This window comes from Strongylocentrotus purpuratus, unplaced genomic scaffold (genome assembly GCF_000002235.5).
Source record: "Strongylocentrotus purpuratus isolate Spur 01 unplaced genomic scaffold, Spur_5.0 spur5_scaffold_15, whole genome shotgun sequence".
NCBI classification, from domain to species: Eukaryota; Metazoa; Echinodermata; class Echinoidea; order Camarodonta; family Strongylocentrotidae; genus Strongylocentrotus; species Strongylocentrotus purpuratus.
In genome coordinates, this window is record NW_022145600.1 from 25,212,209 (window position 1) to 25,239,722 (window position 27,514).

Genomic DNA, 27,514 nt, shown 5'->3' on the forward strand with positions numbered 1-27,514 from the left:
TGAAGAGCAATCAATCCTAGTGATAATATTATTATTGAATTCCTTCCTCGAATAAGGGAACGAGAAAACTAGCTCACAAAACATTTTTTTTTACCAGAGTTAAACTTCTCTTTAACGTCCGGCAAACGCTACTCATGCAACGCGCTACATGAAAAGTACAGTGGCAGCATAAAAAGCAATCACTCATATACGAGTGAAACGTATTTAGTGTCATCCAAAATTGTACTGCTTTTGTTCATGACCTTCTCCCGAAAGCGAATGATTAAAAACGCCTTTGCAATCACTATCGTTAGACAAAGATTAGCAATATTTCAGTTACCATTTACTGGCGTAGTATTATTTAATTGGATTTATTGTTATGTGTAAGCCCCGTTTATATTTGGCTTAAGGATTAATTCATCTTCTCTTTTCGATTATTGTATCAGTAAGAGGATAAAATAGGAACTAATTGCAATTAATTGTCGCGGTTGAGTGGTTTTACGGACACTAGACTAGAGATACAAATTTCGTGGGTTCCAGCCGCTGCTGCATGGCGCCTATTCATTAATATTCAATTGACACTCTTGACCCAGGTGTGGTAAATACGTCCCTTGTAGATTGCAATTCTTTAAACACTGAAAGGGTAATATATGGGCGTGTTAAGGGTCCTACTGTACATGGTGCATTATGAACGTTGTATATTTATGAGCCATGTATGATTATCATTATCATCATTAATCTTAATCGTTCTAGAGTAAAAGGAATACTGCGATTGTTTGTTGAAAATAAGGATTATTCATCTCGTATCATTTGACATTCATGCGTATCTAGCCTCAATCATTTTCAATTCATAGCAATGTTCATGAGTGAGTGATTTTTATTTGTTATCATACATTCGATAATTCATGATTTCATTGTACAGTGTTAGCCTTACCTTCAGACTTTGGTGAAAATCTGTTCCATCACCCCAAAGTGTCATGCACCTCCATTAATTACTCAAAACCTATCAAGATGCAAATAAAATGAGGGGGAGTTTTCCCAACTCTATCATCGTTAGCCTTAGTCATCAGATTAGTAATGTTCTCAGAAGAACTTCGTGTAAAAGGTGTATCGATGAATACTGATTTCTGTAGCTTACATCGTATACGAAACCAATTAAATATGTAGGCCTAATGTTATGATGGTCCTTTTCAATAATAAATATTACAAAGCAATCTTCCAAACACAATCGCCAAACAGAAACTTAAAATATATTCATAATAATGTTATCTGAAATCTAAAACATTTAACTACTTATCTGCCAATTGAACACAATTCAAAATTACTCCGCTTACATATTGAATGCATTTTGAAATTAAGAGAAAACTTTTCGGTATAATTAAACAGCCTATCAAGGAAGTCCAATTAGTGCAATACATGTGTTTTTTTGTTATAAAAATATATTACAAACTATGCCAATCTAATTTTAGACAGTTTCGAGTGTAAGGACCCCAAGTGCAGATTTGCATTCTTGTATAGAATAAGCACCAATGTCCAGAAGGTAAGGCTATGTTTCTTCATCGCATGGAGTATATCATGTCTTTTTGTTTCGCTTTGTTTTTTTTGCACTCTTCATCTCCCTCCTGCTCTTTCTACATGTCCTCCTTTCTTTTTTCTACCTCCTTTCGAAACATTTCATGCAGATGTGGCACGATGAATACTTAATGTGGGATCCTGCTGACTATGGCGGCGTTAAGAAGATAAAAGTCCAGAGTAATAGCATTTGGTTGCCGGATCTTTTCTACTATAACAGGTGATATATTCAGTTTGATTCATGCAAATGCTAAGTCGTAGTGTCCCCACTTGGGCGATATCGACTTACACACACCCATATATATCACATAACACACAATGTTCCTCGCGCGTTGGGTCCTGCGTCGCAAGGGCATCACATGGCGAGGTGACAATCACCCCGGGTCGAACAGGACGCCACCACATCCTTACATCTCTGTTTCTTGTCCAATTTTGTGAATGTGTCTTTCCGCAGTTATGGAGAGATGAGTTTTTGCAGTGGGACCCAGATCTTTATGGCGGAACAAAGAAGATAAAGCTAATCTCCAGCAACATATGGCTGCCAGACTTATACTTTTATAACAAGTAAGGTGATGTTACTTGACGACAATGTGTGCGTACACACTTTATAGGCGAATGTAGCAACATTGTGCATTCCGTCCGTGTGCATGATGACGTGTTGACAAGGTATTCGTAGAGTGTCACGTTCATGTTTGTGCTTAGTACATATTTTTTTTATTTCATGTACATCTGTTTCGTGACATGTGGATTACGAGTTATTTTTCTGATTGTTCTTCGTTTGAAATCTTTAAATGGAGTTTAACTCGTCAAAATTCTGGAAAAAAAGGGGACACGATTAGGAAAAGAGACAAGCGAACTACGTTTAATAGCCCCCGCACATTGTAGATGTAATAATATGTTTCGAAGCTCAAAACACGAGTGCGCTACAAATGTAGTTTATGTTAATATTTCATAGCGAACATATATGAAATTATATATAAAGCTACGTTTGAAAACCAAATCTATCATACTATAATTGATCCATATTCCATATTGAAATGGGTGAGTTTCCCTGGAGTAAATCTATTTATTTTAGATACTCACCATTTCAAAACAATAATAAAAAGTGCATGTTCCAAGATGTATAGGTGCAAAGTGGATAATAGTTTTAAGAAAGTGAAATTTCGCAGTATCTTATTGAATTCGATGTTAAAACTCAAATTAAAGAATGGAGTGAAATTATTAATGTTATTACATGAAATTAGTCCTCACACTAAATTCTTGGGGATACAACTTAAAGGTATTCCTCTTTTGATAAATGTTCCTTGTTTTCTGTTGTCTTTCTGCGTTTTTGCATGTATTGTGAACCGTGTGATTTAAAAACTGTGACATGGATGTTTAAAACCATTTTCAGAACATGTTTTAACATTTCTACTTTTAAAGGTATATCTGATCCATCAAGTCTACAAGAATAACTTTATAGTTGTCATGGTGATCAGATTTGTATCAGTTGATTGAAAGTTGAATACGATAATGTTAAGTTAACCTCAATTTTTAAAATCATATCATTCTTAATACACGGGTATAAAGCTAGGACCAGTGCCAGCAGAACATGTGTCATTGCATTGTTTTATTATGTGTATGTGATGCTACTTCGTTACAAAATCATATTAAAAAAAGTTTTATAGAATGTGGTAACTTTGTAATATATCTCTGTCTATAACGAAAATAAGTTTATCAAAATCTACAAAACAAGAATGATTAGGACTTATATTAATATTGTGTTCATAATACGCAAACTTAAATCTAACCTTTACATTGTACCTATCTGAGAAGGGATATTATTCCGTCAAGCAAATACTATTAGGAGTGTAATTTTGTTTGAAAAAAAAGATGAAATGATAGGTTAACTTTGAAATAGGGAGGACCTCCATAAGGATTACTCCATTTAATATATCTTAATTCAAAGCTCCAAAATGATACAGATCACTCAAAGCTCAATAATTTATTTATGTGATTAAAAATACTTACACTTTGTCATTAAGAAATAATCAACGTTGCGCTAACTTTTTCTTTCGCTGATCCCACCAATGATTTTGATTCCAGTGCCCTGGTACAGCATCAACCATTCTTGAAGGGGACCATCATAAAAGCCAAGTACAATGGCGAGATCATGTGGGCTGCTCCCGTCAACTTCAAGGGTCATTGCAAGATCAACGTGAGGTACTTCCCTTTTGATAAGCAGAGCTGCGAAATGAAGTTTGGACCATGGCAACATGACGGCACTGAGTTGGTCATAACAGGGCAAGGTAGGATCTTATAATGGTTTCTTTTTTCATGTGCCTCAAAATATATAGTTACAACATCGGTGCATTATAAATGCTACTACAGTCAAACCTGTCTATAGCGATCGCCCAAGGGAAACACAAAAAGTGGTCTTTGTAGACAGGTTCTTTTTACGTGTTTCAATGATAAATCATTTGTAAGGGAGACAAACAATGTTGTATATGTAGACAGGTGGCCACTAAAGCAGGTTTGACTGTATTACCATCATCATCATAATCATCATCATCATCATCATCATCATAATCATCATCATCGATATTCTTGTAATTTAATTGGCATTTTTTATGTTCGAACACGTCAACATATTACTTCCTGAAATGTTAGACAATTTCTTTTGCAATAGCATGTTAAAACATTCATTTGATACACGAACTTAACATAATATTATCTTTACATACGTGCTGCCGTTTAAATGTAACACAGTATACTATACATTTACTAAACTATGGAATGCTCTTCAATCTTGTTTTTAAAAACATACCCTCCAAAAATGACTTTCAATCTAAGCGTAAACAATTTTTTGTAAATATTTACTAGCTTTCCACTCCCATTTTTGTCCATCGTTGACAATTTAAAACAATTATTAAAATGTTTCTTTGTCAACTTGTGTACTGTTTTAATGTGCTAATGATTTTCGTTCGTTTTGCTCTTTGTTTGTATTCTGTATTTGTTGTTTTTATTACTATGATTGTAACAGAAATCGCTGTGTTTTATTGCAAGCCACTTGCTTTTTAATGCGATTTCCCAGACAAAATATTATTGTATATTGATTATTTCTTGTTAATGAAATTAATGAATTGAATTAAATGAAATTAAATCAGTTACAGTTTGAACCAAAAAACACACAATAAAGATATACAAGTTATAACAGTTTTATGTTGCGATTGATCAAATTCAAATTGTAAATTTACCTTTCGAAAAGTTCTTAAAAAGAAAAGAAAGCTCTTAGAAAGAATTATCAATTAAAACAATCGATTAAAACAAATGTACGCCCTGAAATTCCAGTCCAGTAATTCTTGTATGAAAAATAATATTAAAACAAATATTTGATTCTTCTTGACATTAAGATATCTTGGAATAAATAAATGATTTTGACAGATAGAACTCATGTAAGTTGCCTAAAATGATACAAACAAGGAACAAATATCGCATTTATTTTCGTGGAACTACTTTTTCTTGGAACCTTTTGAAATAAAAATAGAATTTGCCAATGGGAATCTCTATTACATTCAAGTAAAACGGACTTTTAACTTTGATTCACAAATTTGCGTCTAAATTTAGAGTGGAAATGCGGAAACAATTTATTCTTTGGACAGACACGTCGAATCGATCATGAGTACTGGCACGTGAACGCGCAAGATTTCGAAAACGAAGAATTCAAAGGAAAGCTCCTTCAGAACTTTAAATAGAAAAAAGAATCCCGAGCACCTGCACATGAAATGCACGCTGACGATATGAAGAGAAAATGAAATACAATTTCATGCCGAAATATAATTCTTTGAATATAGAGTTCTTTAAGAAGTCGTATTATTTCCAAGTTGTCGCTATCACCTGCGAAAGATTTGCGGATTGTGTAAATGTCAAGCCTCTTTAGGGTGCATATACGGTGATGAAAGCCTAAGGGTTCTTTATCTTTGGCTTTGAGACCGAGAACGCTTCAGTTTTGCTTCCTCGCCGATGATATCAAGAACGATCCTTGAAAAAAGAACTCATCACAGAGCCGACGTGATACATTGCCTGGAAATTTGTTATAACTAACAAGAGGGAGAATTGAGTCTGTAATGTCTCCTGAAATGAAAGTTTACTCGTACAATGACATCTAACTTCTTGTTAAGGCGTGGACGTGGAATATCGAAGGAGTGCATTTTCTTTTGTGAGATGTATGTTTTCAAAATTTGTATAGGGCCCTGTATTTAAATGGTTTACTCTCCTTGATTTATCGAAAAGAATAGATTTATATAATAATTATACCAAGACTTATGTTCAATACTATGTTAAAGTGTTAAAGGATTATGCGGTAATATAAGAAACTGCTATTGTTTTTTTCATTTATTTATTCATTCTATTTATTCTATTTATTCATTCAAGTAAGAAGGACCTGGGCAGACTTCAACGTCTGCAAAACAAATGTGCCCGTCTAATCTATCAAAAACCAAAATGGTCTCACGTCACCCCATTGTTGCAGGAACTACACTGGCTTCCAGTTGCTGATAGAATACAATACCGGATACTTGTTCAAACTTTCAAATCTATGTCGACCACCCTTCCTGTATACATCTCCTCACTCTTTCAGCAACAGAGAACATCCTATTCCCTTAGGTCTTCATCAGCTCCTACCTTTGTCATTCCCAAATCCCGTAAACAGGCTGGTTTCAAATCCTTTCAGTCCTTAGCCCCGCGTCTCTGGAACAAACTCCCCTCTTTCTTAAGAAACAGTACTTCACTAGATTTCTTCAAAAAACATCTGAAAACTTACCTGTACAACTCCTCTTAAATTGTCGAAAGTCTGGGAGAGCAGCGCCTTGTAACCTTTGGAAAAGGCGCTATATAAATCCAATTATTATTATTATTATTTGGTATTAATATTATTATTATTTATATGTACTATATAATCCTATGTTTTCAATCATCACTAATGCCTTCCAATTTCTCTCATAATTTACTTACATGACCTGGGGGTGTTTCACAAAGATCTTAAGTCAAACTTAACTCTAAGTTGGACCTAAAAGTTATGAAGGGGCAATTGTAGCCTTAAAATAAAATACATTCAAAAATGAAAATTCAAATATTTTAGACGTTTTATAAATTCTACATCAAGAACATGAAATCTCCTTGACAGCAGAAAATATGAATGATTTTAATCAACATTTTATGCCTTTTAAAATAACTTTTACAAAATATTTTCATAGATGCTAACGGCTTTCTATAATTGTTAAGTTCAACTTAGAGATAAGTTCAACTTAGGATCTTTGTGAAACACCCTTCAGAACCCAATCTTTAAATGTCCTTCTAATTCTAAATTGTTTCTTGTTAATAGTATCTTATTCTTTATTTACCAATATCAGGTGATACGTCAGTATTCATCAGCAATGGCGAGTGGGACATGAAAGGATTGACCTGGGTCAACAACGTGGAATATTACCCGGATGACCCTGGGGTGCCGTACACCGATGTCACTTTCACCGTCTACTTCCAGCGCCGATCTCAGTTCTATGTCTTCAACCTCCTCGTCCCTGCCAGCATCATAACGTTGATGGCGTCCATGGCGTTTCTTCTGCCGCCAACATCGCAGGGCAAGGTAAGCCATAGGCGAGAATTTGGTTATGCGACTAATATAATGCTCCAGGGGGTGTTTCACAAAGATCCTATAAAGTCAAACTAAACTCTTAGTAGGACTTACAAATTATGGAGAGCCAATTGTAGCCTTAAAATAAAATATAATACAAAGCGAAAATTCAAATATTTAGACGTTTTTTAAATTCCACATCAAGAGCATGAAATCTCCTTGATAATAGAAAATATGATGATTTGAATCAACAATTTTATGCCTTTTCAGATAACTTTTACAAAATATTTTCATAGATGCTAACGGCTTTCCATAATTGTTAAGTCCAACTTATAGGATCTTTGTGAAACACCCCCAAGGGATAATATTTTACACCGACCGAACAGTAAAGGTCTGTTCAGATATGACTCGGCAAATCCGCGACGGTTTTGTAGATGATGTCGTTACGTGAAAACGTTTTAAATTTCTGTATTGTAACACATAACAGAGCTGTAATAGCGAGTACGTGAAGGTCCTTTGTTTCGCGCAGTTGCTATTATCTACACGTATTGAAAAACGCGGCGGTTTATTTTTGCGGCGGTATACCGAACCATATCTGAACCAGTGCCATTGATTAGGAGAGTTTGGCCAACCCGGTTCGAGTTGGACACAATATGGCGACTACTGCTTTGTTGGGCAAGCACAAAACAAACGAATATACGCCATGTTGTGACCCAGTGAAACCAAGTTGGCCAAACTCTGTGTATATATGGCTCTGATCTGAACAAGCCTTTACTGTCTTCTCTTGACGGTACACTTTACCTATTAAATACAGCCCTTATCCCAAACCTAACACCCAATTGCCACTCCAACCCTAACTCTATCAAATTTTAGAAAACAAAGCCCGGATCAATTTTTGTCAGAGCATAATTTGTGGGCATCACAACTGTTTTTTGAAATTTAAAGCTGCTCTTGGTTAGTCCAGGATCTGGCTGATTTAATTTTGATCTCCACCACACAAACGCAATTTTGCGACCACCCCCTATTTACTCGCTGCCAGCCGAAGATGGCGTGATCCTTAAATTAGGAGTTCAATTATAACGCCATCTTCGGCGGCTTGAATCAAGTGTAGGGAATATAATGAACCGGCCGGATTCTGGACTTCTCTTGGTTCAGAGAGCTTCAAAGTATGAAGTCGACTTGAATGATCTGCAGGGGCGTGACCATACAGGGAAGGGGAAAAATTCCAACTCTCAAAGGGGAATATAACAGCCTACATTTGAAATCGCGGATAGCAAATCCATCCATCAGCAAATTTAAAAAAGAAAGAAAAGATGTCTGCTCTAAATATAAAATATTCGATAAGGTTATTTCGTCAATGTGTATTGTAAAAATGGTAAAGGATAATAAAGACAAAAAAAGATGAAAAGTAGCATGATGTTTACTGCAATAGTAGCTTCAACAAAAAAAAACCCTCAACCCTAGAAAAAACAACCCTGTGTCATCAAGAGCTGACAAAAAAAAAATCCTCCTCACTAAAATCTTTAGGTTCATCTTTTATTTATAAAAAGGCACATACATGATAAGTCTATGATCATATGCCATGATTGAGTATTATTTATATTTTCTACCATGAGTACAGTCATGTATCAGCTATTTTTAGCATAATTTAGGGATGTCAGTGGTGGTCGATCGCTTGAGATGTTTTCGGTTGAACGTCAATATAACTTCAGCTTTGACCTTGTTTTAATGGGTCACTCTCCTCTGATATTATGAGGGTATAATCATCTGTTGAGAGCCAGAAGGGCGTTAACTTTGTGTTAAAGTATATGAGGTAACATCCTTCTGGCTTATAAATAGATCACAATATGTGCCTGTCATGTTGTAATATGAGCATGCACTATTTTTTTCCGCGGCCTCATCAACTGAGCATAATTATGAAGATTATGAAAACATTATACCAGAGATGGGTAGGCCGGCTGTGAGTTGTAGGATAGCATGAGAACCCATCGCACACTTTACGAATCCGACTGCGACATGCCGCGGCGTTGGTATAGGAGATTTGTATTAGATAGGACAATTCAAATATTAAAAGATATTCGTGGTTGAGATTGCTAATAGTCATTTTGAATGGTAAATTGGAGGAAAGTCCTAGCCTACCTCACTAGCTCCTTATGATTTTAATATTCATAGACTATGTCTTTGAGTAACCTGAATCAGAATTATCTAGAGTTCTAGATTTTCTTTTCTAAAAAATAGGACCAATTGCGTTTTTTTGTTTTGTTTCTTCAATCAGTTCGGTGTTGGATCGTACAGTGTGTGTGTGACTTAAAGAGAAGGTTGAGTTCTGGGAAGAGGTAAAAAATAATTTGTGAGCGTTATCATTGTTATTATGCAAGGGTGGAAGAACATCAGATTAATCATGTTCCATGAAAAGCATGGCTCTTCAAATGCCTTCATATTCTAAATATGACATAAAATACGTAAAAATCGGGGGGGGGGGGGGTAGGTTTTTTTCGCCATGTGCTCGTGTAGTCCCATATACATCATTCTGTGTACAGTGCTTGTAACTTTGCCAAAATTTGGCCAAATTTCTTATCGTTTTGATGATTCCAGAACCTTGCAATACACACGAATACTTATATACTAGATGATCAACCTTTTCTGATAGATTCCACACCGTTTCTTTCACAATGCAATCACATGACCAGAACTCACCTTTATCTTTAAATAACTAATGACGCTAAGACTTGACAATAGTGTGTTGGTTTTAGAGGCTAACCTCAATGCGGTTGTTAAGAGCCAGAATGGTATTACGTCGTCTACTTTAACACAGAGTAAACGCCCTTTTTGCTCCGAATAGATGATTGTGCATGTATTCAAGTAAAAACTTATCGTAAATCACCTTTTATTTTTGTTTTCGTTAATTATAGGTTACGCTTGGCGTCACCTTTCTGCTTTCCAAGACAGTTTTCCTGATGATTGTTGCCGAATCAATGCCTCCAACCAACGAAGTTCCTATATTAGGTGAAGAAACATCTTTACTTTGGTATTTGAAGATACAATCTCAACGTAGATACTCACCCTTATGACATATTTCATTTCAATATGATTGTTAATATTTCCAAAGACAATTACAAAAACAAAGAAAGAAGTTGAATCACTAAATGGAAAGGACCGTAAAAATCACTTTAAAGGAGGAGGGGGGGGGGGGCAGGGATAATTTCTGATATGGTGATCCTTTGTATGACTACCCTGAAAGGCTGATTTCCGCTCCTCTGCATATATAACTCGTTCTTAAGGAAGAAGACAAAATTCTCTCTTTTCCGTTCACATTTCAAATGCGGTACCTCTGTACAGATCACTAAGAACTATTAATAACATGTCCATTTACTGTCGAATTGTAAGAGACGAAATTAGGGCATCATTAAAAATTGTGATTGGTTTTCCATTATTCTCTAAATGACGCCCATAGATAATCCCCACAACCCTCATTTGCTAATTCTCATTTTCACTCTGTTACTATCCAAATACTGAAAGTATGTAATAAAAGTTATTGGGTAAATGACGATAATTTATAATAAAAAGACACAGGGAAGCAGAATCGATTCTGTAACAGTACTGAACACGATGTAGGCAGCTCTCCCAATGTGCTCTGATATTCGGACACTTTTCACCGTAAGAAGGAATCAATCTTGTGTAAAAATTAATATCATCTTATGAGGTATTCGCTATTGAACAATCTGGAGCATTCAGAAGTAATTTTGGGTGAGTCATTTTGATAAAATTAACTGATTTCTCTTGTGAAAGTACACTGAGTTTACTCATGATCATGACACGGAGCAAGCGTTCAAGCAAAGCAGGGAAGTATCTCCCATCATCAGGAAGGGAGAGTCTCTCTCTCTCTCTCTAAGTGCCATATCGTTTGACTTTGGCGAACATGCTATTCCACAACCCTCGGCTCCTAGCCTTCTGTATTAGTACCACTCCCAGTTCTTTCACTCCTCTCTCTTCCAACAATTTCTGCAGACTGTCCATCCAAAGTATCCTCCTTCTTCCCCTACTCCTTCCCACAATTTTCCCTGTCAAAGCAAGATTCTCTAGGCCTTCTTTACGTGTAATGTGACCAATGAACTTCAACTGCCTAATCAACATCTCACGTATCATTTTCCTTTGAACTCCAGCTCGTGTAAGAACTTCCTCATTACTAACTTTGTCAGTCCAGGGGATTTTCATCATTCTTCTTAATAGAAACCACATTTCGCAACTTTCCAAACGCTTTTTAGTATCAGAGGCTAAAGTCCATGTTTCACTACCATACATAAGAACTGGGTAGATGTAACAATGCAATACCCTTATTCTGGTCCTCATACACATTGTTCGATTTGTCAGAATTGTGCCTAACTTTGAAAATGCAGATTTAGCGAGAGCTATCCTTGTCTTGATCTCTGTCTCGCATCTGGCATCCTTATTAATCATGCTGCCGAGGTAGTTAAATGAGGAGACTTGTTTAATAGTCTGTTCTTTCAGTTTCAAGTTACATTTTGGACTGCTCTTCTTGGATACCACCAGGCACTTTGTCTTGGTATAGTTGATCTCTAGTCTCATTCTCTCACTTTCTTTTACAACTACATTCAGGAGTCTCTGGAGATCTTTCTCTGATTCAGAAAATAAAACAGTGTCATCAGCATATCTAATATTTGTGATTGAATGACCACCCACTTGTATCCCGTTTTCATCTTCCAATTCTCTTAGCATGATTTCACTATACATATTGAACAGGTCTGGCGACATAACACAATCCTGTCTGACTCCCCGTCTGATGTTGATATATTCACTACACTCTCCTTCTACCTTATGCATGCAAACTGATTCCAATATAGACTTTGTAGCAGTCTTAGATCTTTCCTATATATATCAAGCTTTTTCAGCTCTTCAAAAAGTTCCGATTGTCTTACTTTTTCAAAAGCCTTTGAATAATCAATAAAACACATGTACACATCCTTTTGCATTTCGACTGCTCTCTCCGTTATATTTCTAACCACAAATATTGCATTTCTTGTGCCCGCATCCTTTACAAAACCAAATTGTTCCCTTCCGACCATGGGAGTTATGCTACTTCTTGCTCTCAAAAGCAGAATCCTCAAAATAATCTTAGTGATATGGCAAATAAGGCTGATTGTCCTACATTCAGTGACATTGCTCACAATCCACAGCTCCCGGTTTCTTTGGGAGAGTAATGAAAATGGATCTGCCCAATTCATCTGGAAATGTTCCGTCATCATATATTTTGTTGATAATTTCTGTTAATCTATCAACACCATATTCCTCTAATGCTTCAAACATTTCAGTGACCACACCATCTGGTCCAGCTGCTTTGTTCTTCTTCATCTTTGACATTGCCCAACGGACTTCAGATTTAAGAAGGCAGTAGGCAGTAAAAGATGTATGTCTCACTGCAGTGAAGGAGGAGGTGAATCCCCATCTCCTCCGTCTGCAGTACAAGACCGACCACCTAGAACAAATAAGCAGGAGAGACAACCTTAAAATAACAGGCATTGTAGAAGAGGGAAGAGAGGATGAATCTGAGGAGCAACTTGCGAACAAAGTTTGCGAAGTGGCAATGCAGGCAGGGGTGGATTTAAAAGAGGTCGACATTTCATCTTGCCATCGCTTTGGGAAGAAATCAGCAGATAAAACGCGTCAGACTTTTGGTCGTCTGAACAACAGGAGGCGGCGAGATCGCTTTTACGATGCCCGCTTCGCACTGAAAGGAAAAGATGGATGTGAGGGAGTCTACATCAATGAGCACCTCACTCCGATGCGATACGCAGTCCTGAGGGCAGCAAAAAGTTCTTCGTCCGTGAAGCGTGTTTCTACAAAGAACGGAAATATAGTATGCAAGAAAAAAGATGATGAATACGTCACGATTGCTTCACCAGATGACCTCTTTGAAATTGGCGCCAACGATATTAATTACAAGGACTTCAAACTACATTTCATGGAATAAAGCATTTTTAACCACCCCATATGTGCACACTTTTAAACATCCTCAAAATGAACGATACGCTAATCTCTCATAAATTGACTCCTAATTCATTTGATACTGCTCTTAAATTTGATAAGTCAAACTTTCTCAAATTATCTCACATTAATGTCCGCTCTTTGTCTAAATTTTTTGAATCGTTTAAATTATCATTTGAAGAATGCATTTGTACAAACTTTGATATTATTGGTATGTCTGAGGTATGGAATGTAACCAACAAGTCAATATTCAGTTTGGAAGGATATTCGTTGGAAGTAAATTGCCGCCCCGGTGATTCAATAGGGGGAGGAGTTGGAGCATATATTAATACATCTTTAAAGTACATGCGTTTTGAATATCGCGTCATTCATTCAGAACCCCTTTGGTTGCATATTAATATTACAGATAATGTAAAAGTTACAGTTGGAATAATCTATAGAAAACCTAATACAAATGTAAAGGAATTCCAAGATGATCTGTTGAGTATGTTACAAGAAATGAGAGTAGATAAACATAAGTGTGTACTTTTGGGTGACTTCAATGTTAATTCTTTGAGTGAAGAAGACACAGTAAAAGAGTTTCTGACATCATTACAATACATAGGCTTGGATCAATCGATTCAATCACCGACAAGGGTAACAAAAGAGTCTGCTACTTTAATAGATCATATATATTCAAATATTAATATATCAGAAATTCATTCAGGTATTATACAATCTGATGTGTCCGATCATTTCACAGTTTTTGCAATTTTGAAGAACATAGCAAAAGTGCAGTCTAGTAAAAAAAAAAATTCAATATAGATGTTACAAGAAATATGATATAAATGTATTTAGAGAAAATCTTGCTGCCTATAACTGGAAAACGTTATAAAATTCAAAAGATGTCAACACAGCTTATCTCAATTTTGGTAGTTCTTTCTCAAACCTTTGTAATAAACATGCACCATTGGTTACTAAGCAGTTAAGAAAGAAGAAAGCTGCCAAAAGACCATGGATATCTATTCAATTCAATTCGTTTTCTTTCAATTCAATTCGATTCAATCCAATTTCAATTTCAATTCAATTCAATTAAATTCGTTTTATTAAACCATTTAAAATAAAAAAAATCAATATACAAATCATGCATGATAAAAATTATGAATACAGTATAAATGGTCAGGTTGCCCCTAAAAGCCAAGGCTTGATTAATGGGGTGCCCAATACATAAAGAAATATACATACAATGAGCATGAGATACAAAACAAACTTAATTATTAAAAAAAACACATTAAACACTAAACATACAGGCAAAGAGAAATAGGGAAGGGTGAAGTATAATAAAACGTAGGAAGGAGAGATGAAATTACATGTTTTTTTGACATAGGTAATTATTATTGAACGTTTGAGTTTGGTTTTAAAGGAAGTTACATTACTGCTGGAAGTTACATCAGAAGAGAGGGAATTCCATATTCGGGGACCAACAGATCTGATTTAGTGCTAATGGATAATGGAATTTAGAGTGGGAACGGGTATTATACTGATGGTAATCTTTATTATACTGAAATAAATTAATAATATTAAGAAGTGCTAAATTATGTTTCACGTAATACATCAGGATCGCAATTTGGATTTTATGAATATCAAAAATTGTCAATGTGTTTAACCTTGCAAATATTGGGCTTGACGGAGCTAGGTAAGGGGAGTTCGAACATATGCGTTAGGCCTTTTTTTGCAGTCTGTGTATAGGGTTCAATTTAGTAGTGCCACAACTTGCCCAAGTAATATTACCATAATAAATATAGGGAAGTAATAAAGAATTGTAAAACATAAATATGTGCTTTTCAGTAAGGGTACTACGTAATTTGGATAATATACCTATGTTCTTTGACATCTTATTACTTATACAGAAACGGTGTTCCTTAAATGACAGATTATCATCAACTATAAATCCTAGGAACTTGACAGAGTTAACCAAATTTAAAGTAACATCATTCATTTTTATATGAAAATCTAAACAATTGTGTGATACCTGAGGTTTTCGAAAATACATAACATTAGTTTTCTCATAATTAACAATCAATTTGTTAGCATCGAACCAATCGTCTATTTTACATAATTCATTATTGTTTTTTTCTAATAAAAACATAAAGCTGCTATGAGTTGAAACGATAGTTGTATCGTCTGCAAATAAGACATAATCAAAAAATGAAGATGCTGTACATAAGTCATTTATATAAATTAGGCCCAGTATGGAGCCTTGAGGGACACCATACTGGGCTGTCGAGTATTGGGAATTATAATTATTAAATGAAGTATAGATACGTCGATCAAGTAAGTAGCTCTGAAACCATTCCAATACTGCTCCCCTGATACCATAATGGGATAATTTATATAAAAGTATGTTATGGTCTTTGAGGTCGAAGGCTTTTGACAAGTCTAAAAATATTCCAAATGGGTGATAATTGTTATTGATATTAGTTAAAAGAGTGTTATTTAAATCAATTAATGCATGTTCACAAGAATGTCTTGCCCTGAAGCCATACTGACAATTATTTAATATTTTATTTCTATCCAAATAAGAAATGAGTCTTTTATTAACAATTTTTTCCAGGATTTTTGAAAAACATGGTAATAATGTTATTGGTCGATAATTGGAAAACAAGTGTTTATAGCCTTTTTAAAATATAGGAATGATCTTTTCAATTTTTCAGATTTATTGGGTACTCCTCCTGAACATAAAGATAAATTAAATATATGGACTAGAGGGGTTAATATGGAATGGATTATTTTTTTTTAAACAAAAGTACTGATATCATCAAAGCCAGTGCTATAACTTATTTTGATTTCCTTAACAATTTTGATGATTTCTAATTCATTAGTTGGATAAAAATACATTAATGTTTGACTTGGATTTTTTGGGTAGTGTTTAAATTGTTTCCTAGAATTATGATGAATTTGTTTTAAGGTATTTGCAGCAATGTTTGAAAAGAAATTGTTAAATTCATTAACTATATCTTCATTTTTATACACTTTTACATTATTTTTCATAAAATATAATGGAAAGTTTTTTTAATTTTTCTTACACATTAAATCATGTATAATTTGCCAAACTTTTCTAAGATGTGCTTATGCTTGGTTAACGAGTCACAATAATACTTTTTATGAGTCGTTCTTAGGATTTCATTTAATTTGTTTCGATATTTCTTTTATCTAAATTCAATGGATTTAGTACGTTTTTGGCAAAATAATTTATGTAGACGATTCTTTCTATTAATACATTTTAACAATCCTTGGGTTACCCGAGGTTTTTTTAGCTGAAGACCTTGTATTTTTCTTCTTTACCATTTTACAATAACAATTAAACATTAGTTTGAATACTTTAAGGAAATTATTATATGTATCGTCAATATTGTGTACTGATAATATATCAATCCAATCAAATGAGAGTAACTCTTTATTAAAACTATCAATATTTTCTTGGCTAAAATATCTTTCATTAAAATTCATATTGTCATCAGCTTTAGGATAGGACCTTGTATTACGGGTAATAGAAAATATAGGTAAATGGTTAGTTGTATCATTATATAATATTCCAGAGGAAATTTGTTTTTCACAGACATTGGTAAATATATATTGTCAATAAGAGTTGTTGAGCCTTGTGTTATTCTCGTCGGTCTGTTAATTAAGGATCGAAAAGAATTATTATATATAATATTAACGAAGTCATTAACATTTGCAATTGATGAGGTGTTAAGTAAGTTTATATTCCAGTCACCCATAATATATATGTCCTTTTTTTCATTTAACATTTTATTAAGGCACGTATTTACATCATCATTAAAATCAGCTATATCTGAACTAGGATCACGATAAATTATTCCGACAATTACATTTTTTCGATTACATATTTCAATTTCTAGAAAGAGAGACTCACATAAATTATGTCATGAAATCTATTCGTGTAGAAAATACAATGTATTCAAAAGTTATAAAATCAAATCATCGACAGGATCTTGTTGATAAGTACAAAAAATACAGAAATGTACTGACCACTCTACTAAGAAATGCGAAAAGAAATTACTATTGCGATTTGTTAAAAAATAATATGAAGGATACAAATAAAACATGGGCCATTATCAATGAATTGTTAGCTGGAAAAAAAACAGATCACCGAGAAGCGCTGAAGTGGACAGACTAATTAAGAAGGTTCTTGGATAAAATATGCAACTTACATCTTAATCTGATATTGTGAATGATTTTAATGACTTTTTTTGTAAATATTGGACCGAATTTAGCAGATGAATTGCCGAATACAGATGTAGCATATGGTGTTTTTTTTGGGCAGAATACAGAGCAATCTTTATTTTGTAAACCAATAATTGCAGTTGATGTTAAGAGTCAAGTTCTGTTACTTGATACCAAAAAGGCTTGTGGTCACGATAACATTCCAGTGCAATCAATTAGAGATAGTGCTCCATATATTTCACATCCACTGGCATATATATTTAACTTGTCATTAGAAACTGGCAAGGTTCCAGATGAAATAAAGATTGCAAAGGTTACTCCCCTACACAAAAAAGGGCCAAGAGAAGATCCAGGTAATTATAGACCAATATCGGTTTTACCTGTCATCGTTTAAGTTTTAGAAAAATTGATAAATATCAGATTAATGCAATTTCTAGAAAAAAATGATATACTCTATTACCATCAATATGGATTCCGAAAGAAATATAGCACTAAATTGTCTTTGATCAACTTGATAAATTCAACTTTGAAATCTATAGATCAGGGAAAAGTAACTTTGGGCATGTTCATCGACTTCAAAAAAGCATTTGATACAATTAATCATAGTATATTACTAGGTAAACTATCTAGTTATGGCATTCAAGGGTTACCTCTAGAATGGGTTAAGGATTATCTCAGTAACCAATTTCAGTTTGTTCAGTGTGGTCAAACGTTATCAGAAAAGGAAAAAGATAAGATGTGGTGTTCCACAAGGATCAGTATTAGGGCCAACTCTGTTTTTAATCTATATAAATGATTTGCCAACTGTCACTGATTATTTAAATTTCGGCTGTTTGCCGATGACTCCAATCTATTTTATACTTTTTCTGCTGACCAGGGTGAAATTGATGTAAATGAAGTGAATAACAACAAACAGAAGATACATAAGTGGTGCACTACTAACAAACTTACTATTAATTCAATGAAAACTAATTTCATATTAATATGTAGTAGGAGGAAAAAAATAGGTATAAATGGTAAACTAAGAATTGCTGGCGAGGAAATTAAAGAGGTTGATGTTGCCACTTTTGTTGGGGTTTACATTGATAAACATTTGTCTTTGAATAGTCATATTCGTTTTGTAAATCAGTTTATTAGAAAGAAAGTTGGAGTGCTTTTTAGATTGCGACATTTTGTTCCTAGCCGTACTCTGATATTATTATATAAAGCATTTATACAACCACATATTTCTTACGGAAAAGAGGTGTGGAGAAGCACTTATAAGACTAGCCTAAGAAGTACATGTATATCATATTCACGGAAAATGGCAGTTCGTGCCATAACATTTAGTGAATGGAGAACTCCTTCAGATCCATTATTAAAAAGATTGCGAATCCTAAATGTGTATAAGTTACATGATTTATTAATTTCTACTTTCATGTTTGATCTAGTCAATGGCAATTTGCCTCATATTTTGATAGAGTACTGTGACATTATAGAACAAAGCTATTCCACAAGACAAAAAGAAGGTGGACAATTACGTCTTCCAAAATTAAAAACGACACAAGGTCAATTTTCATTGTCTTTTGTGGGCAGTGAATTTTGGAGTAGATTACCTGTTGATGTCAGATTGACAAGGTCTAGAAATAGGTTTCGGAATTCTGTTACAAGTCATTTGTTGAACAAGTCATGAATAAAATATCAAGTGTACACAATTCATAATTCATATTTTACATTATTAGTTAGTATATTGTAAGACATTGTTGAGTAGTGATTCTTGTTTTTTTTAAAGTATCGATTGTAAAAGTAAATTCATTATTTTTTATTTTGTTTCGTTCTCTAAACTGATTTGTACCAAAAAAAGTTGTTTAGCTGTTTACGGGGTTAGGCTCGACTAGCACATGTGCTATTATCTGGCCCCTTTTACCAACCAATAGTTCCTCTTCCTGTATATGTAAATAATTGTATGAAATGTATGAAATGTATTGCTGTTGGTAAAAATAAACCAAAATCAAATAAATCAAAATCAACTGCACTCTACTTTGCATGAATTGTGGACGACCTTGTCAACAAATGAAATGGAACATTTAAACATAAAATTCTGACCTTCTGCGTATCCAACTATTATTTCCTTTTATCAATCCTTTGCAGGAGAATACTTCGCTGTGCTCATGATACTCGTTAGCTTGTCTCTTGTTCTCAACGTCATCGTCGTGTCCGTCTACAACTGCGGTAATTGCGGCGACCCTCTACCTCATTGGGTGCGGGTGGTCGCCCTGCACGTCCTCGCCCCCATCGTCCGGGTGAAGGTGGAATCAAAGCGGTTTCCACCTTCCCGTGCTGCAAGACACGCCAGTGGGCGACCGAGTGCAGGCCATAGAGTGACGGCCAAGTTACGCGAGAAGGCGTACGAGAAAGTGCCGCTCAAAGAAAAGTCACTGAACAACCACTCTCAACAGTACACGGTAGGTGATCCATACTCCATGCACAACGGCGGAGGCATGGAGAAGGAGAACTCGCACGGTGGAATGTACGCGGGCCACTTCCAAAAGATTGCGGGTGAACTTCGACGGATGAATGACATTCTCATCACCATCACCACAGAAGCCCTGAGCGTGGACAAGAAAACGTCGACCAAGGAGAAAGCCATCCAAAAGGAATGGTTGCAGATAGCCAAGGTGCTGGACCGAGTGTTTCTAACGCTCTATCTTCTTGGGAATGCCATGACAGTTACCTACCTGCTTGTTACTATTCATCAAACATCGTCCATCCTTGAAGATATCCAACACGCGCAGGATAATAACCTTGAAGCGCATTACAACAGTGCTTAAACAATTGAGCAAACCTACTCTAATCGAGTGAGTTTCCTTTTAAACTACAATGATGAACAGTCGGTCCATGCACAGCCCGTGTGCAAATGAAATATTACGTTGATTATTTTGGTCAATACAGCTCTCGCATGCGCTTTGTATTGAGCCGAAATAAACATCTTTATGAAACGATAAGACCTTTATATGATGTTAATCACCGTTTATATGGATTTTCCATCCTTATCAAAATTATATTCGAAACTGTGTAGCTGTGGCTGCGTGGTTGACGGTTATAGCACATTTACATATAAAGCAATTATACAACCACACATTTCTTACGGAATAGAGGTGTGGGGAAGCACTTATTAGACTAGCCTAAGAAGTTTATTATATTCACAGAAAATGGCAGTTCGTGCCATAACATTTAGTGAATGGAGAACTCCTTCAGATCCATTATTTAAAAGATTGCGAATCCTAAATGTGTATAAGTTACATGATTTATCAACTTCTACTTTCATGTTTGATCTAGTCAATGGCATTATGCCTCATATTTTGATAGAGTACTGTGACATTATAGAACATAGCTATTCCACAAGACAAAAAGAAGGTGGACAATTACGTCTTCCAAAATTAAGAACGACACAAGGTCAATTTTCATTGTCTTTTGTGGGCAGTGAATTTTGGAATAGATTACCTGTTGATGTCAGATTGACAAGGTCTAGAAATAGGTTTCGGAATTCTGTTACAAGTCATTTGTTGAACAAGTCATGAATGAAATATCAAGTGTACACAATTCATAATTCATATTTTACATTATTAGTTAGTATATTGTAAGACATTGTTGAGTAGTGATTCTTGTTTTTTTAAGTATCGATTGTAAAAGTAAATTCATTACTTTTTGTTTTGTTTCGTTCTCTAAACCGATTTGTACCAAAATACTTTGTTTAGCTGTTTACGGGGTTAGGCTCGACTAGTATATGTGCTATTATCTTGCCCTTTTTACCAACCAATAGTTCCTCTTCCTGTATATGTAAATGATTGTATGAAATGTATGAAATGTATTGCTGTTGGTAAAAATAAATCAAAATCAACTATACTCTACTTTGCATGAATTGTGGATGACCTTGTCCACAAATGAAGTGGAACATTTAAACATAAAATTCTGACCTTCTGCGTATCCAACTATTATTTCCTTTTATCAATCCTCTGCAGGAGAATACTTCCTTGTGCTCATGATACTCGTTAGCTTGTCTCTTGTTCTCAACGTCATCGTCGTGTCCGTCTACAACTGCGGTAATTGCGGCGACCCTCTACCTCATTGGGTGCGGGTGGTCGCCCTGCACGTCCTCGCCCCCATCGTCCGGGTGAAGGTGGAACCAAAGCGGTTTCCACCTTCCCGTGCTGCAAGACACGCCAGTGGGCGACCGAGTGCAGGCCATAGAGTGACGGCCAAGTTACGCGAGAAGGCGTACGAGAAAGTGCCGCTCAAAGAAAAGTCACTGAACAACCACTCTCAACAGTACACGGTAGGTGATCCGTACTCCATGCACAACGGCGGAGGCATGGAGAAGGAGAACTCGCACGGTGGAATGTACGCGGGCCACTTCCAAAAGATTGCGGGTGAACTTCGACGGATGAATGACATTCTCATCACCATCACCACAGAGGCCCTGAGCGTGGACAAGAAAGCGTCGACCAAGGAGAAAGCCATCCAAAAGGAATGGTTGCAGATAGCCAAGGTGCTGGACCGAGTGTTTCTAACGCTCTATCTTCTTGGGAATGCCATGACAGTTACCTACCTGATTGTTACTGTTTATGAAACATCGTCCATCCTTGAAGATATCCAAAACGCGCAGGATAATAACCTTGAAGCGCATTACAACAGTGGTTAAACATTTGAGCAAATCTATTCTAATCGAATGAGTTTCCTTTTAATCTACAATGATGAAAATGCACAGCCCGTGTGCAAATGGAATATTACGATGATTATTTTGGTCAATAAAGCTCTCGCATGCACTTTGTATTGAGCCGACATAAACATCTTTATGAAACGATAAGACCTTTTAATGATGTAAATCACCGTTCATATGGATTTCCATCCTCATCAAAATTATATTCGACACTGTGTAGCTGTGGCTGCGTGGTTGACGGTTATACCACATTTACATCGACAAACCGACTTAAGACCGACTCAAAAACCGACCGATTTTGGCCGTTGGGGGTAATGTAATCGTTTTGCTCGGTCTGCAGTCAGTCTGGCGTCGGTCTCGTCGGTGTGACTGAGGTATAAGAAGATTGTGAAGATAGGGGATTTAATACGTGACCTCTTCATTTGGCAATTATAAAATGGATACTTTGCCGAAATATATATAAGAAAAAAGATAATCGCAGAGAAAAATCATCTCGGGGTCAAATCCGATTAAAATCATGTTCGGATTACCGAATACATACAGGAAGTACAATGTTTTCAAATTTTAATAGGTGATGGACAACGCCGTTGAAATAGATTTGTTTCCTAATTTCATGCTTTCTTTTTTAATAACATTATGTCGACGACCAACGCCTCTTCAGTATAACAACAACTAATGTATGAATTCCATCTACAGAGATGCCATTTTCCAAAGCAAGTTTATTGAATGGTTGTTAACCAAGGATTCGGGAGAGCAACATGAATAAATTGAGATAAATTACTTATATATCTATTAAATGTGTCAATTGCCCTAGATTGCTTTTTTTCGAACGTCTGTGCGATCGTGTCGCCGACTATTTCCCCCATTGTTCGTAAGCAATCATTGTAACTAGACAAAACTGTCATTAACTCTGAGGAACGAAGTTAACCTCCGACGGTACGATAAATAGCTGGCCCCTTCTTTATTTTTGATATTGATACTATCGGCTACAATGGAAGACAAGAGTTTATAGTCTCGGTCGTAACACATGAAACTGTATTGGTTTTCAAATCGAAGTAAACGTTGACAAGAGCACTGGGATTCGAGATCAAGTGAGACAGATTTATAACGCAATTATATCGCAACTAGAGAGCGTTTAATGTTTGGAATGTCATAGACTCAAGAATGTATTGGTTAACTCCTCAAAAGTCTCCGAGAGATTCATCTTCGAGAAAGGCTCTTAATTTTGTCAGACCGCGTAAAATAAAGAGCGTCAGCTACATGTACGATGAGGAGCAAACATTTGCCAACGATCGTTTTGCATAGAATCGCATCCAATTGGATCTGATGGAAATTTGAAAAGCGTGGAAGCAGATAATTTGGGATGTTATGGTGTGGAAATAACCTTTCCCTGCTCAAATAAACAAGCTGAATATTATTCAATATACCGTGTTACATATAGATATGTAAATAGTTTGGTATCACTATATGACAATTTTACTCCATAATTATTTACTTATTTAAGTACTATATCAATCTAACTATATCAATACCACTCTAAACATTGTACTTAACGAGAGCTTTGGATGTGATCTTCCAAATGTGTACCAATCTTAAAATGTCACGTTCAAAGTATGCATTATTGAGTTCATTAATACGTCACTTTAATAGTCGTATGCACAACCATAGTTCTGTATTGGACGCCATTTTATGGATTCCGGAATTGCATTGACTGGATCAAGTTATTTAAAAAGGAAAGAAACCCTTAAAGTATATTGTATTCATAACGGTAAAAGTATTGCATGCTCTCCAGGCAGAACAGGAAAAAATAATCACAATGGTGTTACAGATCTCGTGCTAATGATTGTGCTTACGATTGTGGTCTGCAAACTGAAATATATTAACTGTATTGACCCTAAATATTCTATAACAGATAATGTTGTTCACATTAGGATTTGAAAACAAAATATCGTTGCGTAGTAGGTTAACTCATTACATAATTACAATATGTAAATAGGCAATTAATATGTTTTTGTTTGACACTGGGGAGGAGGGGGGGGGGGGAGGGTCTAGACGTGACCCAAAGGGCTAGGGGACCATCATCTTTTCGACAAAATAATAAGTAACATAATTTCTGGGAAAAAATTAAGAATTATGGAAATCTCCATCGGCCTCCCAGTCTTATTGAATGGAAAGGGGGGGGGGGATGAAGAAGAAAAAAAATCAAGTTAACTCACAATACCCGAACTTTCCGAAAAATAGCATTTATGCTCGGAATAGACTTGGTGAGAAATCATCTAAAAATCTACTGTCGATACAAATTATTGTATTGTCGCTGTGATTACTCCTTTGTATTTCATAATGAATGTGTGTAGCTGAGACAAAGGAATTGAGGTTAGCTCAATCATAAAAAATACCAGCCATTATTCATTATTTGAATTAATATATAATTATTTACGCCTCCATGCTTCTTGGTATAATGATTCTTTTCTATTTCTCTTTTGGGAATTATGATAGAATGAAATTCATGTAATTGTGTTTTTCTCTCCAAATAGTTCCCTAAAATGAATGTAAACAAAATAATGTATATGATGTCTTCCTCTATGTTCTCTTAAATCTGCAAACACACATTCTACTAAACTGAGCGTGATGATTATGCAGATGAATGTATTGCATTTAAAGTGTTTTGTAGTGATATTACAGTAGAATACTAATGCCATTTATTTGTCAACGTGGATGGTTTAGTCAATGTATAGACCCCCTTCTTAAAAAACAGGGTCGTTAGATGAAATAGATATGGCGTAAAAAGTCAAATAGATCGATAGGTAATTAGATAAATGATATATAATTGAAGATAATGACTGTATATGAGTAAACAACATGTGTATACGTGTAGAGACCAAAAGCAACTATGCATATATCAATTTACATAAAATATTTTCCAGCGTGTATCAAGTGACGGAGCTATAATAATAAAACATGATTTTATGATTAGTCATTGGTGTTGTGGACACAACTTGGTGGATAAGAAACGTATTGAAAGTTGTGGCAGAGAAAGCTAATATTCAATCTTTTAGAAAGTTATCAACAACAAAGATCGCTCCTAGCCTTTTGATATTATAATCGGTAACAAGCTAATATACGATAGAAAAAAATACAATTATAAGAGTCCATTTCTTGTGTAATGCAAATATTACTACATTATATTATCAATTTATTTGCAAGCGCATTAGTATAGCGAATAGAAATATTATAATAGACTTTATCAAAGTAAAAAAAGAGTATTTTCTTGGGTCAACATTTTATCGAACAGCAATACAGCACCAAATTGTATATAAACATATGGTAACAGTTATCAGAAGTATTGTAGCTCCTTATTGTCGGCTTATGGATTTAAATACACTAAGTGGTCCGTTTCAAATAGTTAGGTATAGATAGTTGTTCACAATATGTTCTCTGTATAAAACTGCACATCTTGTTTTAGATTTTGATAAATCGTAGATGGGCGTCAGTCCCCAGCAAACAATTTAGAGGATAGATGTAACACCATGCCTCACCCATTTAATCATTTATTTCGTTTGGTCATTTAACATATACGTTTACAATAGGTAGCGGTAGTATATGTATATCTTCCTTTTTTAAAATTTTGCTTTTCATAATTCTTATTTGCATCACGAAAAGATGTTTATTTGATGCCCATGACCAGGAAAGGTGGTAAATGTTTTGTTACGTGTGTTTCTTACACAAACATGTAGCCAAACGACCGTAGCTTACGGGGAGTCGTTTTCAATGCGTCATTACGTACGCTAATCACTGAAGGTAGTTAGTGCATGCGTCACCTATTTAACACAATGGTTGCGCTGCTCATTTCCCGCTTACCGTTTGTATGCATACCATGTGAGTAAAAAAAAAAAGTTTACACCCAGAAAATTGATAATTATTTAAAAAATCATATATAAACAGTAAATTATTATCCATCCTATGAAAGTGTGTTTTATCCCAAATCATTTGGTATCATTTTTGTGTGGTATGTGTTCACGCCTAGATGAACAGGAGGCTTTGTTTGCGAGAGTGCAAAAATCGACTTGAGCCAAATTGATGCCTAGCATGTATTATGTTGGGATTTGCGGAGTGAACGAATGCATTGAAGTATCAAATGAAATGCAAATGCATATGCTTTTTGCAGAAGCAAAGTCATATACACACCCACAGACGCACAAATGCTCGTTGATATTCGATATTTGATATATGTGGCATGATTAATATTGTTAGGATGTTATTTGGATCTGCAAAGACCGAAGTAATACCCAAATTCCAATTGTTTTATTCAAACATCACATAAGCAGCATAAGCAACAAGTTGATATTTGCACTCTCGCAAAAAAAACCTTCTGTTTATCCAAGCATGGACACATACCACACAAAAATGATACCAAAAGATTTGGGATAAAACGCTCTTTCATAAGATGTATAATGATTTACTGTTCATATTTTGTTTTAAAAATAATTAGCAATTTTCTAGGTGTAAACTTGTTTTTGACTCACACGGTATATGCCACTTTCACCTGGTGCGTCAAAGAACACACAGTTCGCTGACGCAGCCTTACGCTAGGAAACGTCGCCCCGTGTGCAAAAAGACATAATTGACTCCTACAATTGATCATACGTCTATACAACTAAAGCTGTAATAACAATATCAGTGTGAATAAATTATGCTCTTTCAAATATGTGAAATCGTTCAATGAATCATTTGTTCGTGTAAATACTTGTTGTTTGTTACTTCATTGTCATCATATTTTATTTCCTATAGAGCGTTGTCGGAGAGTTAGACTAGCCTTTCATACGCCTTTCAAGTCTCATTCTAACACTGTAGACGGATTCAGTCAGAAATGTTGTAGAAGAGAGAGAGAGAGAGAGAGAGAGAGGGAGGGAGAGAGAGGGGGGGGGGGGCAGGGAATCAAAGAATTTTTGACAGAGGGGACACAATATCATGAAATCCTCCTAACGTGCAAGCTATAGAAGCAAGCAAGCACAATACAAGTGAGGGGAGTGGTGGGGATCACAATAGCACGAGAAACCTCAAGCACCCGGAAAATTTAAGTATAAGTTAACAAGCAAAACTATGACATTGACAATGCGAAGCATTGCTTTTCATATGAATAGATAGGGCATTCATTCCATGCCTTCTAAAAACAAAAAAGTGTGGCCCCTTGCAATGTAATAAACCAGAGAATTGCAGACTAAAGCGACTCGGTAACAGTGCTGAAGGTTGATGACAAAACTGCCTATTTTTTAAAATGAAATGTTACTTATTATGTTCCTTCTACTGCACTAACCCTCTAACATGCAACAAATCCAGACAAATTTCTCAAACCAAAAAGATATTTAAGGTTTTCTTTGAAGGCGTCACTGTGTGACACCCTCTAACAGTAAATTCTCCCAACA

At 35.3% G+C, this 27,514-nt stretch overlaps 1 protein-coding gene across 2 annotated transcripts in view; it reads left to right on the forward strand.

Annotated features, from left to right (window-relative positions):
- Positions 1 to 21,504, forward strand: part of LOC105443754 (neuronal acetylcholine receptor subunit alpha-9-like) — a 33,249-nt gene extending 11,745 nt beyond the window's left edge. Inside the window, exons 3-8 of one of the 2 annotated variants that reach the window (XM_030985893.1) lie at positions 1,662 to 1,771; positions 3,637 to 3,839; positions 6,942 to 7,174; positions 10,075 to 10,168; positions 19,523 to 20,229; positions 21,394 to 21,504. In XM_030985893.1, coding sequence (XP_030841753.1) covers positions 1,662 to 1,771; positions 3,637 to 3,839; positions 6,942 to 7,174; positions 10,075 to 10,168; positions 19,523 to 20,202 — 1,320 coding nt within the window. In that variant the 3' untranslated portion in view covers positions 20,203 to 20,229; positions 21,394 to 21,504. Of the gene's footprint in view, positions 1 to 1,661; positions 1,772 to 3,636; positions 3,840 to 6,941; positions 7,175 to 10,074; positions 10,169 to 19,522; positions 20,902 to 21,393 lie in introns of those variants that run through there. The other variant, XM_030985894.1, reaches the window with a different exon arrangement.
- The last annotated feature ends 6,010 nt before the right edge of the window (positions 21,505 to 27,514 follow it).